The sequence below is a fragment of the Anticarsia gemmatalis genome, chromosome Z (assembly GCF_050436995.1).
Source record: "Anticarsia gemmatalis isolate Benzon Research Colony breed Stoneville strain chromosome Z, ilAntGemm2 primary, whole genome shotgun sequence".
NCBI lineage: Eukaryota > Metazoa > Arthropoda > Insecta > Lepidoptera > Erebidae > Anticarsia > Anticarsia gemmatalis.
Window position 1 is genome coordinate 6,751,724 of NC_134776.1, and position 19,314 is coordinate 6,771,037.

Genomic DNA, 19,314 nt, shown 5'->3' on the forward strand with positions numbered 1-19,314 from the left:
GGCTTTAATAGCATTCAGGCAGCATAGGAGGTTACATAAGAAGATTCTTATGGAAACTTTAGATTGTTTATTGGTGTCTAGCGATAGTAACCAAAATATTTGAAACCTAGAAAGCTATAGCGACTTCATAACAGATTTATTATTATCTGTGTACCATTTATACCCTCGAACCTATTCTACAGTTTGATATACATACAAACGTGTAGTTGCTTTATACTTGGCTCAGTATGTAGGTATTTAATTGATTAAAGAATCCCACATAATTCTCTCTCTAATTAGATTCATCATTGATTGTTCTAAGGTTTTCTATTTGTTACAAAATAAAACAAATTTTGTGGTACATATACAATGATTTATTTCAATAAATTTACAGTAAAAGGTGGTTTGAGGGGTATTAAGTGATGCTTATTTGTTTAAAATGATTTTATTTGTTTACAATATTTATAACATACAGATACAATAGTCATAGACACCAATAAGAAAATGGGTTATCGAAAGATAAGATTGATTGATAATACGTTTATTTAAAAGATGGTTACATGGTTCTTATACTAAGACTTAAGTGCTAGGGTTGAAGCAGGCCAGCGCCTCCGTCCTTGCTGTTTCTTCGACGGTTCTTCACCCGCCGGTAGTTATTGTGCCGCGTCGGATGCAGCCTGTAGTTTCGTCTTGTATACGGGTAGTTCGACGTTATCCCAGTGTAGCGGCGCATTGTTGAAATACCTGAAAGGAAAACAATATCAGTACATGTCGCATAGAGCTTAGCTAGGAGGCACTACTATCCTACTCTACGATACTGGTGTGACTCCCTTGAGTCCTAGCTATTGATTCGTCTGCACTTAGGGCATGCGCCCTATAGGTCATCTAATGGACCAATCTGCTTCTCCTTGTTGCAAAGTGCATCCATCTATCCCGTTGCGTATGAACTACAGTGATTACATGCACTTGCACCTTTGCCAACATAATTTATTTCACGTATCAACACCAGATGGTGAGAGCTGTACGATCTGCATGTAATTAGAAGAGTACAGGAATTCGGAGTGAGGCTCTCAGTCGAGCCTGCACACGAGGTGCTGATGGTCGCACCCCCGTGCAGGCGTCGACAAAAAACAACTATTGAAAATAACACTTAAAAATTACAAAATTACGTTAATAATATAATACTTGTCTCAAATGTATAATTTTCAATAGCTGTTTTCTTCTCATGAATTTATTTGGCATGTGGAGACAATTTTTCATGATAAGAGGGTGGGGGATGATCCCTGAAATTTTCGAGCCCGACTGTTCCACACATTTGTTCAGTCGCCCTTGCACAGGCGATGCGGACAGACCTGCAACCCTGTGCTTGGACTACTAGAAATACCTAGCAGAACACTCTAGCCTTAGGCTATGTGTAACTTTTTTAATTAAAAGTTTGCTTTAAAGAAATATGTTTATTTGATTATTATCATTTAGGGTTCTGTTTATATAGAATTAGAAGAAGAAAAAATCTTGTTATTGCTTTTTTTTTTCAAAAGTTTTGGGATTATTACTTTAAAAATCGAGGTTAATGGGGAGGAAATCGCGCCAGCTGGCTCCGAGATGGCGCAGTGCGGATGACAATTGCGCTTTGTTGACGATTTTGATTTTTTATTATTATAGACGTCTAAGTATAACTTAATTTGTAGAAAAATAATTTGGGTTTAAAAAGTCTTATGCAATTAATTGGGTGAATTATTGCAAATTATAAAAATATGGTAAAGGTAGATATGACACATATAAGTAATTTATTTTTATTTAAAATATCGTAGTAAATAGATAGTGACTCGAACTCGCAACCTGGTGACTTACGCTCCCCTACTATTTGTCGCAATATAAAAAACTTAAACGAATATAATTAAGGGGTTGTTGTTAAAGGGTAGACAGACAACGTTGGATCGATGCGTAATTTTAAACAGTTTTGCAGTAGTTTGAAGTTACGTACGGGTAGTAGGTAGTTTTAAGTAGGACAATAGGTACTAATGTTTTATTCCTCTAGATTAATTTATGTCGGTTTCGTTAATTAGATTTCTTGATTGCTTTATGTTTTGAATAACAATGTTAAGTTTTGGGTTTAAGATATAAAACAAAAGAATGGATATAAGGAATGAATTTTAAAGACCATTGTTTTTAGGATTTAGCCAGTTTTCGACATGGTGTAATTAATAAATAAAATAGTGACAAATGGGTACTTTACAGTTAAATGAAAAGAATATGTAATTTTAATAGAGAGCCATGATTTTCGAAATTATTTATTTTTCTTCCAAACTGGGTATCGAACCGTTTCGTAAGGCGGTTGTGTTCCTTTACTTGTGCACCCCAAGTACTAGCGATAGTAAACAATGCACATCACCACACCTGTGTTTGTATGAAGGGGTGACTTTGTGAACACTAATGACGTCGATGGATCGAATATTGTTCGACCATTGACTTTGTTAGTTTTGGGATATTTTTTTACTGATTTGCAGTATTTTTTTAACCTTTGGAGATTGATCCGGTCAATAACGAGTGGTAACACTCGTTTGGTTCACAAACTTCATGGTTTCACAAACTCCTGAATAACGATTCAGAAGTTAAGGATTAATAAGAATAATTAATTTTGCGTATATCAATCAAGGTAGTTATAGCAGATCTAGATTGACTTATAGCAACAATGTTGATGAGTATTCATCAAAATAAACAAGGTAGGTATCTAGTCGAAGTTGTTTTTAAAGTAATTATTAAAGATAAGCTATAAAAATATTTAAACTGTCGCAGTTACTGTAAAGCGCTGACCACACTGCACGTGGTCTAGCCTACGTACTCAAGTTAACGCACATACACGCACGCAAACGGATCACCCACCGAGCGATGTTTTCGGCGCCATATGGGCTCCTAACAATTAGGATGGTAGAGTCTTCAAGAAGAATTCGCATCAAGATATTTTACTATCGATAAATAGTTTAAAAACAAAATCTCACCGTAATTGTATTTCCTGCAGCACTTGTTTCTCGTGTTCAGTTAATCCTCTATCGAGTACATCGATAGTATCCTTTAGCTGTTCTATGTTGAAGAATCCGCATATATTTGTGTCAATGCCGGGCTGATTAAGAGTGAACCAGGTCGCCAGGCGGGCCAGCTCGACGTTTTGTGACTGGAAACACAATTATCTTAAGAAGTCTTACATAAGTAGACGATTGCAAACGTCGGATAAATTGCCTTGTATTAAGGCCGTGCACAATACAACTAAATACTTATAAGAAACTATTGTAAAAATAATATAAGACGACTAGGCTTTGTCCACGTAAAATTCTTGCATAACATAATTTCATATCCAGATTATATATTTTCTATGTAACAAATTTCACCAAAATCCGTCGAGTAGTTTTGGCGTGTAAGTAAGTACCTACCTACTTTTGTCCTAAGAAATCTTTAGACAGGCCGAAGTCGCAGGCAGAAGCTATTTAGCAAAATACAGGATAAAAGTAAGTTATTAACAATATTGTGCCTTCTTACATTATGAGCTAACAAGAAATCTGGGCAAGCGTAGCAAAATCCCTAAATTATTGCACAGCAAAGGAAATCAAACTTTCGCGTTATAATTCAGGTAATTGCGATTAATATGTCCGATATAATAATATGTTGATAATCAGTAATATTGACTCAATACCCTTAATGTTAATTATAATTGTGTATTACGTCGGTAATAGCCAGTTTGGATGTGACAACAATTTGCTTCCTGTTTCACTGTTCAATAACCGATTCCTAACATAATTAGAGGGGCTAATGGAGTTAATGGCGTAAATACCTGCTAGCGGAGGCGAAGTTAATTACACTGGAATGTACAGACACATGTAGTCTTATAGATATCCTACTTATGTAATAAATGCGAAAGTTTGTGAGCATGTATGTTACTTTCGTATTGAAAACGAACTTGCCATTTATTTCCATAATGGTTACAAGCACAGATAATATTATTACATTAATAAAGATTCTAAGAAACTAGTTACAGTGACACACTTCCCAAGTATCCGGAAGTTTAAATCTTCTGCTATAATCTCCTGAAAGAGGACGCTGACTTAAAACAGTGTTGATTATTATCAGTGTGTAAAGTGTGTGATACCTTGCAATAATCGGAGGCTTTCCTGCAGACTGCCTTGATATCGTCGCTGGCTGGGTGCCACGGCTGAGGACCCTTGTTCGAGAGCAGGCCCATGCCGGTGGCCGCGGCGTTTATCACACCGACGCCTTTGCTCTGAAAAACACCATGAACTATTTTTTAAAAGGACTTAGAAGATACTGTTCCAGAGGTTATTTTTCCTTGCCTCAATAGCGCGGTCGATAGTGGCTTCGACCGCTGATTATTAGGTCTCGGATTCGATTCTCAAAGAACTATTGGTTTTTTCTAATTTATATTAGAAATTGTCAATACAGATTTTAGTGTCCGGTGTATGGCAATAGGCTCGCCCTCTAATACTTGGGACGAACATTGTTAACGGCGAAACGTGGATGAATTTCATTCACCTCTTCTTAAACTACATGGAAAATAATGCTATGAATACGTGGTTGAAGTCCATCTGGCCTGATATACCTAATATAATGTATGATATTTACAAATAGCAAAAAGATTGTTTTCAATCTTTTCGGAGAACATTTCTACATAATACGGGTGGGTGGTACCTTTACACCGTCTTACAATCCGATAAGCTAGGCATTGCGGTTTGTTTCGGTAAATCTACTAATATATGCATTTGTATGTAACATGTATGGTTGTGAATGAGGCAAGGGAAGTTCTTTGGTCTCAACCTGCCAAGGCGTGATATTATGTACGTGTATGTATGTATATATATTTGCAGAGCGACATGATATTAAAGTGACCACTACTGCCGCTAGTGAGCAATTAATGCAGCGCGATAATAACATTATTTAAGTTTTGTGACCACTTGTTGCTATTTGTTCAGTGTTGCTCACACACATGCTGCTAATAACAGCACGGTACGCAAACACGTTTTAGAATTAAAACAATTCTAACATATATTTAGAATGTCTATCTAAAGAGGTAAAGTTTGAAGTTATTTATCGTCAACTAGCACTTGCGACATCGTCCGGGAGGTCAGTAAAAAGTTCTATAGGTTTTTACCAGCAAAGTTCTAATTCCCATGCGATTTCCATGATAAAAACTAGGTACCTTATGTCCTTTCTCGAGACCCAAACTATCTTTGTACAGAATTTCATTAAAATCGGGTCATTGGTTTAGTCACAAGGTAGAGCCCATCAGACTTACTTACTTTCAGTTCAGTTCACCCGTGACCGGGTGTCCGCGTCGGGTAGTAAAAAATATTTTAAATGTTTTGCTATAGAAAATAATTACTTTAATAATATCGAACCCTTACAAAAAGCAGAGGCTACTGAGAAGATGCACGATTAATCTTAACGGTGTAACGCATACTGGTCCTGTCTTCGTACCCGGTGACATAAGCTAATGTTAGTGGGCAATGAAGATAGTCACCTATAATTTTCATTTAGAAGTTACATAGACTAGCTGACTCGCGCTGCTTCGCTTGCGTCACAAAAGAGAGACTAGGTCTTAATTTTCCCCGTTGTTGAAACATTTTTATTGATGCTCTGCTCCTATCGGGCGAAGCGTGATGTTATATAGCCTATAGTCTTCCTTAATAAATAGGCTCCATCCAACAGTAAAAGATTTTTCAATTCGTACCAGTAGTTCCTGAGATTAGAGTCTTCAGTAAGATTCCACGTTATCATAATATATCTTTATTAGACTTTACTAGCCTTGCAAGGAAAGGTAAATACTACCACTTACTGTTGACCAATTACAGAATTCCTAGGTTATTAAACCCTATAACCTTGCACTAGGATACTATCAGCATATTTATTTATCAACTCGTGTTAACAAAGCGTACAAACAATATTATCACACTCAAAGGTAATTAAAGGTACTGATTACCTCATTAGTGACGGTAAACTTAATAATCTTATCTGCTAATCTAAAACAATAGAAATAAATACCTCGATAGTTTTTAAAATAAGTTTGTAAATAGCATTACGAGGTACGTATATTTTTAATATGTATCTAAAAAATCATATTATACAGTAGAATGTTATAGAATTTGTTGCTTAGTTTAACGTGCAATAAGGTAGCTACCGCAAAGATTGCAAATATTATTATATATAAGTATATTGGTTTGATTTTTATGTATGTAATGTATGGGAATCATTCAAAATATTGTTCAATAAAATCTTTAAGCTGAATTCTGGCAATAACACAGTTTGAAAAACGTACTTTAGACCTTTTTTCGACCGCGAAACAAAACTAATTATGAATGTGAAAATATTTACTCTACACTGAACTATTAAAAAATAAAAACTACACAAGAAGTCCGTTAAAGCGTAATTTATTTTATTATTTAAGTTACAAGATGACATTTTGCTACATTCCCCCATGCGTGTCCGGCGTCTGCTCACAAGCTGTAAGTGGTAAGAGGATTAGTGGCCAATGCGACAAACTGTAGCAATACCATTAAAAAGACCTGTGTTTATTTCGTGCGTTTGTTTCGTTACGGCATTTTGTTAAAGATTTAGTTTAAACATTTTTAAACAAAAATGAGAGACATGGTTTATAATGTGAGCGCTCTGAGTCTGAGCTATCCTGAACAGTCATTTCAACCCCCACTATTGAGACCGCCCTTCTTGTGTGTTATTCTTATTCTTGCAGTACCTACCTGTTCTTTAATTTGCCTCTAAAAAGCTAAGAACCTCTCAGTTAACGAGGGCGAACATAAACCTAACCTATTATTGTTTTAAAACTAGAGACTCAAGTTTTTCCGGGATTTTTCTACATATGAGATTTCTTCCCTTGCAGTAAAGGAGAAGATAGTTTGCAAGAAACAAAAGAATGTAAGAAAGACTTCTTTGTGTCACAATAATAATCTCTAAGTGCAGCGGTTCTTTTTTCCAAGACAATGATGTAGTAAATTGCCGTTCCGCCCACAAACGCTAATCGTTTTGCCCTTGACATTAGCCTAGATAACGATCTTCGTACGCGCTCTAAGATTCTACTCTACCTCTATAATCTTGGTGTTTCGCTTGTGGCGCCGTTTGCATGGAAACTACGACTTTCACAAGAAATGTATAATGATTTTCTTTGTAACATAAATCATTCCTGTATTTCACCGTTTTATAATGCACCTTCATTTCGCAAATTATGTTAGACTACCAAGAAAACCGGGTTTATAGCCGTTTGTAGCTGAACCTGTGTCTGTTATTATACTTATTCATAACAAAAGTCATAATAGTGCTATAGCATAGAGCTGTGAATTACGTAATCAGCACCTTGTTTTGGTGTTATAGACTTCTTTGCGTCGTTCTAAATGGAACAATGGGCAAATAAAATATACTATCTATTCATAGGATTTTACTATATCCTGTCTTTTAATACACACATATAAAAACATCTATAAACAGATCTAGTTAATGTTATAATAATATATTCTGCACCAAATCTAGAAAATATTAATATTGTGTACGGCGATTTATATTATTTAATAAACTTGAAGGACAATAATTCCTGCATGTAGGAATAAGACTAAGAATTAACTCAAAATTTTAATATAAGTTGCGAAGAAGGGAAATTTTTTTCGGGTTTAAGGATTTCTTATTTCACAAGATTTTTTCGTGGCCGGGATCTTCACACTTATATGCACGATGCAACGAACGTACAACCATAATGTACGGGATAATAAATAATTTAATTTAATATCAAATTGGCGTCATAATCATGGCAGAAAATTAATTTGATCGGAATCGCAGCACGCGGTATTTAATTACCGTCTGACTGTAATCGGCTTGACAAAATTAGTTCAAATTAAATAGTTTTGGCCAGATTAATGTATGACCAAGCGATGTCCCGATCGCTCTATTTATACTAATCCATGATGATTGATAATCGGGATTTTTACGCGACATTGATCTATGTTCTATACAACTAATGAATAATGAATAAATACTGAACATGAGTCTACGATTAATAGAGCAAGAGAGATAGCAAGTAATATTTACAGGAGAGCTAAGATATTGACTGCATGTCTATAACGCTAATGACATTCTGAGAATGACGTACTGTGGCGTTCCTGGCAATAGATTTCTTTAATTATGGGTACCTATGGTTTGTTTGTTTGTTTGTCGTATGGTTAGTGGTCAATCTAGTGTCAAAGTTGTTCAAGCCGCCCGGGAGGCCTTTGACATGGCTTAACGACTGTTATCTTAGTAGACAACAGCCGGGACCGACTTTTTGCGTGCCCTCCGAAGCACGGAGACGCCCAGCTCATGTACACTCATGGGTGACCGCATAGTGGGTCACCCATCTATGGAATGACCGCGCTAACGGTTGCTTAACCCACAGATCTTTTACCGACCGGTGAGCGCAACTGGCTATGGGCGCCTCGAACCTATGGTTAACCGTATATGATAAGAACATTTTTATTTGTATTATTTCAAACCTTACTGACGATCAGCTAGTTTACGGCGTATTTACGAAGTACCAGTCCAAAACCACGTTATTTTCTTTAGGTTCAGATACAGAATAATAATCAACATGCAACGCTTAAGTTGAACAGATGTGAGAATAAAAAATGCACGTGTTCAGTCGCGCAATTCTGTATCGTCGGTCCTATCGAGTTCCAGATTTTGACATTTAAAATTTACTCAAAAAATTGTTCCTATAGTACCCGCTAGCGCTGATCAGATTTTCATACAAAATAATCCGATACCCAGCCGGTTGTAGATAGTAGATAGTTATAAAGTACAGGATCTATAAAAAAATAATTGTTTTAACACTCACCTTAAAATAGCCGGTGTAGTTCTGCAGCCTGTTGTCATGGAGAGTGCACTTAGCGTAAGACAGTATAGAGGATATCTTCACGTCTGACTCTTCAATGATCTCCTTCATCAGGTCGAGGTCGTAGTCCGCGATGCCTATGTACCTTGCTTTACCATCGCGCACGGCCTTCTCCAAGGTCGGTAGCGTTTCTTTCAGCACCACTGATGTGTCCGGAGCAAAGGTGACGTCGTGTATCTAGAACATTCCAACATTTTATTAAGGATCAGTTTCACGGCTTGTGTAGAGTCAGATATCCTACCCGATGGATAAAAGTAACAGGAAATGTATGATACACAAATGTCGAAAATGCACCTAAGCTAACCGATACTTAGTTGGAGTGGGTAAAACAGGTGCTCAACATTTTAGACAAATACTATACTCATTAATTATTCTACAGCCTACAGTAAGTTTTTTATTCAGTGCTAACTCCATCTAATTTCAATGTTTCAACACAAAGAACTAAAGATAAAATAAAGAAAGATTTTTACTTAACCTCCGTTTAACTACTTACTACTAATTTCGCTCCACTTTGATCTTGTTAATTAATAACTCAAGGTAAATAGTATATAGTGCCGAGATTGTTTTTCAAGTAAAACATCTAATTTAATAGATGGAAGCAAAATTAACGAAGAAAACGGCGATTAACGAACGTAGGGAAAATTACGAAACAATAATTAAATTGTCCAATGACGGTAGTGCTTCAACAAATGAGCATTGTACAAAACTACGAAGCGCATAGAGCCATAGACTAATTACTTTAGTCTTAATCCTATCTTAAAACTATGCTTAGGTATACTTGAAGCGGAATCTGCGACGGAACTTTCCGTATCGTTCCCAGTCTTTTGTACACAACTGAGTTTTAGTTAGTTGGTAAAAACTTTTATTACGCTAAACAGTAGCGCGATTCTCTACAATTGGAACTATTGAGTATCGCGAAATTGACTTATAAAATGCAATGCCAAAATACTTTCTACGACGCCCGATAGAGGCGCTGATCGTTGCAGGTCTTGTAGTATCACAATATTAAATATTATTAGTCTACGTTTATATTCACAACGAGGCTTCGAAGTGATAAATATCAGTGATGATTATCACGATACATTAGGTATCCTGATAATCATCACTGATCGTCACCGCAATTATCTTGAAAATAACAAACATTTTCTGTATCGTATAGTACAGAATATGCACCGAGTGAGGCTAATTACTTCTACAATGTAAACAGCCCGCGACTATCACGAGATAACCCGGTTTTTTATAACGATAATTTGTCATTATTATCATTCTCGGTTTTATGAGCTACAAAACTGCTACGGCAAGTATAGTTGGGCTTAATTATGCTTGAATATTCACATCATATTATGCGATGTGATTTGTTCAATACATATCTTGACGGCATGCTAAGTCCCCAGCCCGCACTTGGCCAGTGCGGTGGACGCGAGTCGTAACCCTTCCCTCGATCGGGAGGAGAACCTTGGCCAGCAGTGGGATAGTAGCTATTATGGGTTATTATTAAAAAGGTCAGGTGTATAGTATTTGTACGCAAGATGTACGGATAAGGCGAGAGAAGTTTTTAAGGATGGTATGTGACTACCCCTATGGAAAAAGGCGAGGGTGGGCGTGATATTATGTATGTATAGTATATATGTATGAATATTCACTTGACGATTTGTATTCTTTCAATCTGAATGTGGTACAATATTACAAGATGGCTACCGTGATCATACCGCTTAATACATTTTGATATTGGGCATGGCGATGAAATAAAATTAATGATAGCACAAAAATGTATAAGAAAGACCGCAGACGCCTCTTATTAGTTAACGGCATGTGGCATCTAATTATAACAAATACTGGGAACAGCGTATTACATCATTACAATAAAAAAATCTGAACGGTAAACATATGCTATAAGTAAAGTTAAAGATGAATATCGGGCTTTTATTCTACAGATGCTATAAATATGTATGTAGTGGCAAAGTCCACTTAGCTTAGTAAGTTAAAATTTGGTGTGAAGATTCCTAAGCAGTGTAGAGGAAAAAACCTTTTAAATGAAAATTAGCAAAAAAATGTTCTGAAAATGGGACAAATAAAGTCTACGTAGACGAAGTCGAGGGCGGCCGCTAGTACTCATATAAAACAGATATCTATAACTATGGTCCAACTTTAGTAAAGAGTCATATAATGCACGATATATCTAGGTTCAATTAGTAATTTTGAGTATTTCCAATATAAAACAGACCTCTGTCAGCTACTTAAGCCCGTGGATCTCTGAAGTTTTTCATTAACCATTTAACTTGCATACAAGGCTCTCTAATAAGTTGTTAGACTGTAACTGCACGATTGAATCGATGGAATCATATTTAGGCATAAAATATTACGTTTCATTCACGCGTATGAACATTGTAAAGTACATAGAATTATACAGTCCACTTTGAAGATTTGAAGAAAATAAAATAAATATATCACTTCGCAACTGGTGTTCTTATTGGAAGAATAGTAGTCCTCCACTGTAACATTTGTTGTCAGCATACTTAGCTTTTATTTTAGCTTATTTCTAGCTATTTGACACAATAGTACCTAATTTGTAACCTTTAAGTTCTGATTACAGTCCCGTCCACCGCGCTGTAAAAACGCGGGATTCCTTTTATTTTCGAACTGTTCAAATACCTCTCTGCCTCGAGGCATGCATGGTTTTAAGTAGACGTTTTCCTCCACCGAGAAAGCAATTTTGAGTCATTGGTTCGTCTAGGGACACTAATTACTCGTACTAACGAGCTATGTATGCACATTTATTTGACTTATAACGTTTGGGATAGGATACTTATTCGAACTTTTTGTCCATTGAAATGTATGTTAGATTTTTAGGTCTTAGTCTTAACTTTTAAAGAAGTTGCAATATTTTTTTTTATGTGTAGTTGCGGTGGTCAGTAGAGTACTGTACAGTAACTTTTCAATGGACTATTTTTCACTTGAGAAAGTTATTCCCTGGATTTCTATTTTCTGTTTTTTTTACCCCGTTACTGTCCTACTGCTGGCCAAGGGTCTCCTCCCGAAAGAGGGAGGGCTTAATATGCCTTGAGCCCACCACGCTGACGCAGAAGTGCAGGTTCGAAACTTTGCTTACCCGCAAGAAATGTATTAAACAAATTCTTAGCCATACAAGATTTCATCACGATATTTTCCTTCACCATTAGAGCAAGTGATAATTATTCTCTTTTACCCACTTCAAAAATTTTAATCTGGTCACATCTAGTCGAAGGGATGGAAGTCGACTTTATAAACACAGACTATGATTCGTGATCGATTGAAAGGCTTTCATAACACCCAACGGGTTATCGCACGAGTACACCACAAAATTAGGATAATTAGACAGATAATACGACGTAGATGTGTTTCAATTAGCCTGTTAAATCATTATTAAGATAATGATTACTATACAAGATGATTTGGGTGACTGATACATTTGTATAATAATATAATAGGAAGCTAAATTATGTACTGTTCTTTAGGCACGTGCAACCTCATTGACGAATAAGGAAAATAAATATGATTTAACTTTTGTAATAAAGTAAAATTATTACTCGTACCTAGTACCTACTGTAGATACTTGTAGGTCTGTACTATTGTATTCCGTAAGTGGAAATCTTGCGACCAGCCAGCCAGTTGATGTCCTTAAAAGTCAAGTAAAAAAAGTGAAAACGTTCGCATTATTCCCCTACAGTGTTAGATATTAGTCCTACACACGAAACTTCAAAAGTTGAAGAAGTTTATAGTTCCGAAATGGGATATCTGCAACAGGTAGTATTAAGGGAATATCTTGGACTCAAAAAACTAAATTGAACTTACAATTTCCACCCTAAGACTTTAGAATATGTGTATTAGAATACTGCATTTAATGATATTCGGTATTTATTATTTTTGCATCACTGAGAAATGCAACGACCTTCATTGTTACATTTTTGCGATGAGCAAGTCACCTGTTGCTATTAACTCATTCATATTTTAATTACTTTGCCAAACATTATTAACCTACAAGCAACCTTGCAATAATTGAACAAAACATCTTTGAAACAAATAAAGTAGGTAATAGTGCATTTAGTGCAAAATAAGTAACTACTTAAATGTTTGTGAAATATATCAGTTTCACTAAGTAAGACCTCACCACCACCGTATTTTCATTGAATTATTAAAGAACTAGTACGAGCGTAAAATGAGTTCGCACAGGACCAAGTTTAAAAGGATAGATTAAAGCATGGCAGGATCCAACTGCTGGCCAAAGGTCTCCACTTAATCCTTAAACTTCTCGGTCTTGGGCGATATCTTTCCACCATGGTCTTACGAAAGCGGTAAGATAGACGGTCTCAATTACGGCTACCGTATTTAAGCCTTTCATCGTTTTACCTACCAAAGAAAAAAGAATATAAATTTTAGTCGTCTCCCCTTTAGAGATCCCGTAAAATATCACAGTGACAAGAATAAGACTATACTATTCTATTTGTCGCGATTTTCCCTCTCGTATATGCGTACTTGGGTGCAAGATGATTGACAGCAATTTATCTATTGTATCTGTCACCCGCTCAAGTGCTTCCATGATGAAAACAATCACTCTATTATGAATATTGACTGACATTGAGCTGTGCTCCGCTGTGCCTAGGTTCATTCATATTTAGTCAACTGCTTTTAGGTCGCAACATTTTTATCAAACAGAATTTGCTTCGCTATGGTGCGAAAAGCGTTCTTTGTCAGCAAAAGACAAGTCTTCGCTTCTTTTCGAACCGATGTGGTGGTTGATACAGTAAAGAAATTTTCGATAAGTATTTATAGGTAGGTTTTGAACGATTTTTCTTATAGCGATAAAGAAAAACCGAACCTTGAGAGAATATAAATTCAATAACATTTTACAGTATTCTCTAACGTCAATCAAGTACTCGTACGTATAAGGTCAAGAACAGTGCAACTGTTAATGAAACTGTTATCAAGTGTCCCCTCTCTCACATGAGATGGATGGCCGGAACAATAATATCGTAAATTGGCACCCGCCCACATGCTCAATGTGTTTGACCTGCACATTACTGACATGGCCGACATTAAGAAACAATGCACATGGACGATTTCAATACCAAGCTAATAATTGCCTACCAGGAACAAGAACAGTGGTCTAACTCACGCTTGAGATAAGAAACAAATTAAATGATCGAAAATATTAGTTTATGACCTTAGTTATCTCTAAAAGAACACAAACGTAGATGTATTCGGAATAAGCAGTGTAGTACCATAATACAAAATCAAATCCAGAAATTTTGATGAGACGTGATGTCCCATTGCATATTCGCATTTCATTTAACTACAGAGAAACCACCGCATTGACATTATACATTCGTCTGGAAAGGCTCTTTAGGCTAGGCTCCTTACTTACTCAGCAAAATATTTACTCTTCACCGTATACCACTGACCTGAATCAAATCCACGTAATCCAAACCAAGAAGTTTAAGCGTGTTTTCCACTCCTGCTTCAGTTTTCTCGGCAGAAAAGTCAAACATTTTTTCTGTCTTCAACTCATATCTTCCCACTTTGCTTCCAATGAAATATGAGTCTCTTGGTACTCCGACCAGTGCCTGAAACATTGCGCTATTATAGTCGCTGTAAATTCATATTGACGGGGGAACTTGCAAGTGTTAAAAGCAATTAAGAAGTAGACCGACAGTCAAGGAGTCAATCTAATAATTATGGGTCAGGTAGTGAACGATGTGCCGACTTAATTACCAGTGGCGCACGGCCTGGCCCCTCGCCTACTTGCATATCATATTTTCAGGCCATGGAGTAAAAATACTACACAGCCAAGATCCCACCACTTAAAAAATAAACAGTGACATAAAATGTATAACCAAATTTGGAAAAAAATCATTAAATAATTAATTCGACTGATAGTTATTCAGAGGTGAAACGGGCCGCTATTACAGCCTTTTAAAAAAACATTTAAATGGTCTGGCACGTCGCTGTAAATGACACCGGAAAGGAAACAAAAGAAAAATTCACCGAGTTAAAAATACCGAAACTAAAAATTCTTTTTATAGAATAATTTAAAACTGCAGATAGAAATATAAAGTGCCTCAGTCAGGTACTTAACTCTGGCGTAATCTCTAACCGAGCAATAAGGCTAATCCCGTCTACTGTGTTCTGAGGTACCTATCTAATAAAAAGAAAGGGAGTCTTCAATATAGTCGCGGCATTATTATAATACAGGTAAAGCGGATAGTGGCTGAGTGCGTTAGCCTTTATGAGACTGACTGGCGGAGTTGTGCAATCCCATCTGTCACTGAGTGACGCGTCGTCCAAATGTATCCCGTAGCAATGCAGATGGTACTCGACATATCTGTATAAATTCCTACACACGTACAATTAAGAGACTAATGGACCAAACAATATTGATGGATTTCCGATGTATTCGTTGATAGAATCGCGAATAGCTAGTTATTGTTTTTTGCAAGTAAAATAGTAAAATTCTATGACTGTGTTCGAGTAAGTAATTTATAAATGTACGCCCCGGGTTCAATAGAATGATAAGTTATTTTAATACTTTACCATTCACACAAGTCATAATAATATGTATGAACGGCGCACCTGATCTTTTTGAGCACGTCATCGATAAGATTCATAGTATCGTATTCCCCCGGGCTTTACAATTTTTATCCCTGCATTCATTTTATTCATCTCTCTTAATCCCTTCGTTTCTTTTCGTCAGACCATCTCTTAGGTATTTCTGTTCGACTCATTATTAATTGGTTAATTAATCAAAGCACTAAAGTAAAAGCAACTACTTTTAATTGGTTGCGACTAGGTACTATACTGGAAATTCTTAAGAGTAAATCCCAGAGAAGTAATAAAAGTCACCTTGCCGATAGTGCGCTCAGAAGTGCCCTGGCCATACCAAGGACCGGTTTCCAAGTAATTCACTCCGCATTTTAAAGTTTCCCTTATTAGTTCGAAACTCCTTTCCTCGTCGAACGATCTGGAACAATCGAAAAAAAATCCAATTTTAGTTACCGAAATAGTCTCGTGGATTTTAAATATTAACACACGTCAGGCCTACGGTCGTTCCTCGAAACTGAATTTCGCAAAAGTGGAAAAAGTTCGTTTAAAACTTAATCTGTTTTATTTTCACACATGGAGCAATGAGTAGCCAATGAACATGCCTTCTATTCTTGTGTCGTGGTTCGAACGAAATCTCGGACAAATGGAATTGTGGTAAGAATCGCATGAAAATTCCATCGAATATTCGTTTTCTTTTTATTAGAGTAGACCCCTCGCAGTACTTATTGAAAGACTACAGTCTGGAATAGTCTGGAAACAGTACAGCGAGTTTTTATGTAACATTTTTACTGTTCTGTGGTTCAGGTGGTCAAAACAGACCAGCGGGCTTATCATGTATCTCAGTTGACAGTTAGTATACGTCAAATCTATGGTCACTATTCAGTACATTGCTGCTTTGACGTAACGTATTAATCACTATAACCTAAGGGAGAAAACAATGGACAGGATAGTGGCTTTCAAATGGTTGTCAATTGAGATACGTGATAGCCCCCCAGATCATTTCATCCATCTATTAATTATAGTATTGCAGATCAATTCATATTAGCATACACATTAATTGTTCGGAAAGCTAATGTTAAATGATTGATGATGAATATTGTGTAATCGTACCGAAAACAAAATGATTAGGGGCTCGCACAGTTGCCAACTAAACGTCAATTTTAATTAGTATATTAATTATATCATTATTGTTGGTTACATAATGCAATGCGTAATTTAAAATTAGTGTTTATGTAAAAAATATATTTAATAATGTATTGTTTTAGTGTGGTATCCCTAGCTAATTCAAACTGGTGGAATACTTACTTCTCTATAATAATCAATTCTGGATGCGATTTTCTTCATAAAACAAAAAGTACTTAGTCATAGGCTTCCGTATGAGGTATTTTTATGCGAGATGCGATGAAATAATTTTACTTTACGACTAAGCCTGGTGAATTAACCGGCAATGATAGTTAAAAACCATAGTGTGTTTAGTAAAAGCAACTATAAAAAGTGGACGTTTTCTTAACGGTTCCTTTAGTTTCCTTTTACGATGCCATGTCCGGTGACTCCATTTAAGACTTCAAACAGAAGTGTCAGGCTTTTAGATAAATTCTGTAGAATCTGTATACCACAAAGAGCATAATATATAGGTATATCAACAATGAAATATCTAACTTAGGGTACGCATATTTTATTACAAAACGCTCTTTAAGTGCGGATTGTAAAATTGTAGAACTTAGGACCTAACCAAAGATTTTAGAAAACAACGTTTGATTGGAGACCTAGCCTATTTAATTCTGGTAGGAAAGAAGTGTTCTCATAATTATACCTATTATTAACAATCAAATACCATGCCTATAACGAAACGCGTTCATAGCTAGGTAACTGAATGGATTTATCAAAGTAATATGTGCTGGGTAGGGACATTGGCTCCTATTTTTTTGAAAAACCAATCCGCTGGCTCAGCCGCAGGCAGAAGCTAGTTAGTAAACAAAAAACTATACTGTCATGGATATTTTTTTATATACGCACGGACAAACGAACTGCTAACAAACGGTTAACGAATACGGTAAACAAACCACTCAATAATAAGAAATAGATACCTCTATTATGAGAAATCGCGAACTAAAGAAACATCAGAAACTTGAGACTTCAACATATTTATAAACAATCTTTGTTGGTCCGATTATTTTTATCTTTATATCTTAGAGAAATTAGAGATACCAACACAAATACCGCCCAAGTTGCTATCGTGGGTTGGGTCATTTATAACCGCTAAATTTACTTTTCTAAAGATAAAGACGTATGTTACCTCATCGTAAACATAATGCCAGATAAAGTGTTATAACAACATAATTATATAAATTATGTTATCTATAGCTGTTGTATTAGTAGCATTATGCTACGTCGAGTACCTAATAGTTAGGTATTACTCTATGTACCTATCTAGGTACTTTCTTCGATGTATTCTTTGTCAGATAGGTATTACTAAGGTGCCTAAAATAAAGTAGGGTAACTAAGATACACGAAGTCTTTACCGCAGGCATTATAAATCAAAAAAGATTTTAAAAAAGTTTTCTTATGTCGTTTATATGACTACCTACTGTACCTACCTATGTGTTTATTACAATAAGATGAACGGTCAAGAAGCGAAAGTCAAATGGCATACTCGAACTACCTTCTTTTTTTATTGGTATCTAGGCTTACTTATTCTGTGACCTAGGTACTATCAAGGTCCGTCAAAAGGTCGCGGACATGTTCAACGATAATACAATATTAATAGCATGTCTTTGTAGGCAGTCAGCCACCACGCCCAAATTAATTCAATAGTATTTTTTCGTATTGTAGTAGCTACCGTAGCTTGGTACATAGATACAGTACCTACTTAATGTATGCGACATGACATAGGTATATAAAGAACGCAATCAAATGTCAATGATCTTAATAAATGACCTTGACCGTAGTGAAGTTGATCAAGAAAACCGTACACGAATTCGCTAGACGGTTCACTATAAAAAATAACACATTTGAGTTGCCACATCTCCTATAAATAACTTGAACAGAGCAAAAAACGTTAAAGTCACTGCAGCCGGTCACATATCGCTGTTGGGCCGCTAATAAAAATCCCGACCATTAGTCGTAATCTCAAAACAAACATTAATAACAAAATATTTCAAAAAAGTTACCCGTAAATGTTACTAAAAGCAGCGCCTCCTATACTAACATGGGACACTTTCATTCCCGTCGTACCGAGCTCGTTATATTTCATTTTCATAAAACAAAACAAAACAAAACTTTATTAACCACACGATGCGTCAGCTTCCCAACTTGCAATACCTACATTGAGCCGCGTGAGTGGTGATAAGCTATTGTTTCTACCTACAAACCTCTTAATAAAGTGGTTTTGTTGTCTGCTGTAAAACAATTTACTATTTTCAAATAAACGATTATTTTCTCACACACTTAACTAAGATAATAAACTCTTAATTACATTTTTTTTTATTTTAATAAAAATATTTGTGATAGACACGGTTTCTATCTCATTTAAATAAAGCAATCACTGGCAATAAGTAATTATATTATTGTCTAATATATACAATTAACATTTTAGGTAAAATTAATAACAAAATATACATAGTTATATTTTTTTAAGTCGGATTACATACACAAACGAGAATGTCTTAGGATTTATAGCAGATCTACCAAAATGGTAAGAATTTAACAATGGTTTCCCCTAGCTGCCCCCTTCCGAATAACGTCAAATCAAGGGTGCGTTCGAAACATTTGGCTCAGAGATTATAGAAAATAAAAATAATATTATAAGTTTTAATTTCCAATTT

The 19,314-nt window shown here is 35.8% G+C and overlaps 1 protein-coding gene across 1 annotated transcript; it reads right to left on the reverse strand.

Annotated features, from left to right (window-relative positions):
* Nucleotides 1–330: 330 nt before the first annotated feature.
* LOC142986544 (uncharacterized) lies at nucleotides 331–18,828 on the reverse strand. The gene is made up of 7 exons (XM_076135059.1): nucleotides 18,661–18,828; nucleotides 15,791–15,908; nucleotides 14,353–14,514; nucleotides 8,858–9,091; nucleotides 4,121–4,252; nucleotides 2,979–3,151; nucleotides 331–723 (listed from the first exon to the last, which is right to left on the reverse strand). The coding sequence occupies exons 1-7, from the start codon at nucleotides 18,747–18,749 to the stop codon at nucleotides 633–635; spliced, it is 999 nt and encodes a 332-aa protein (XP_075991174.1). The 5' UTR covers nucleotides 18,750–18,828; the 3' UTR covers nucleotides 331–632.
* Between the last annotated feature and the right edge of the window lie 486 nt (nucleotides 18,829–19,314).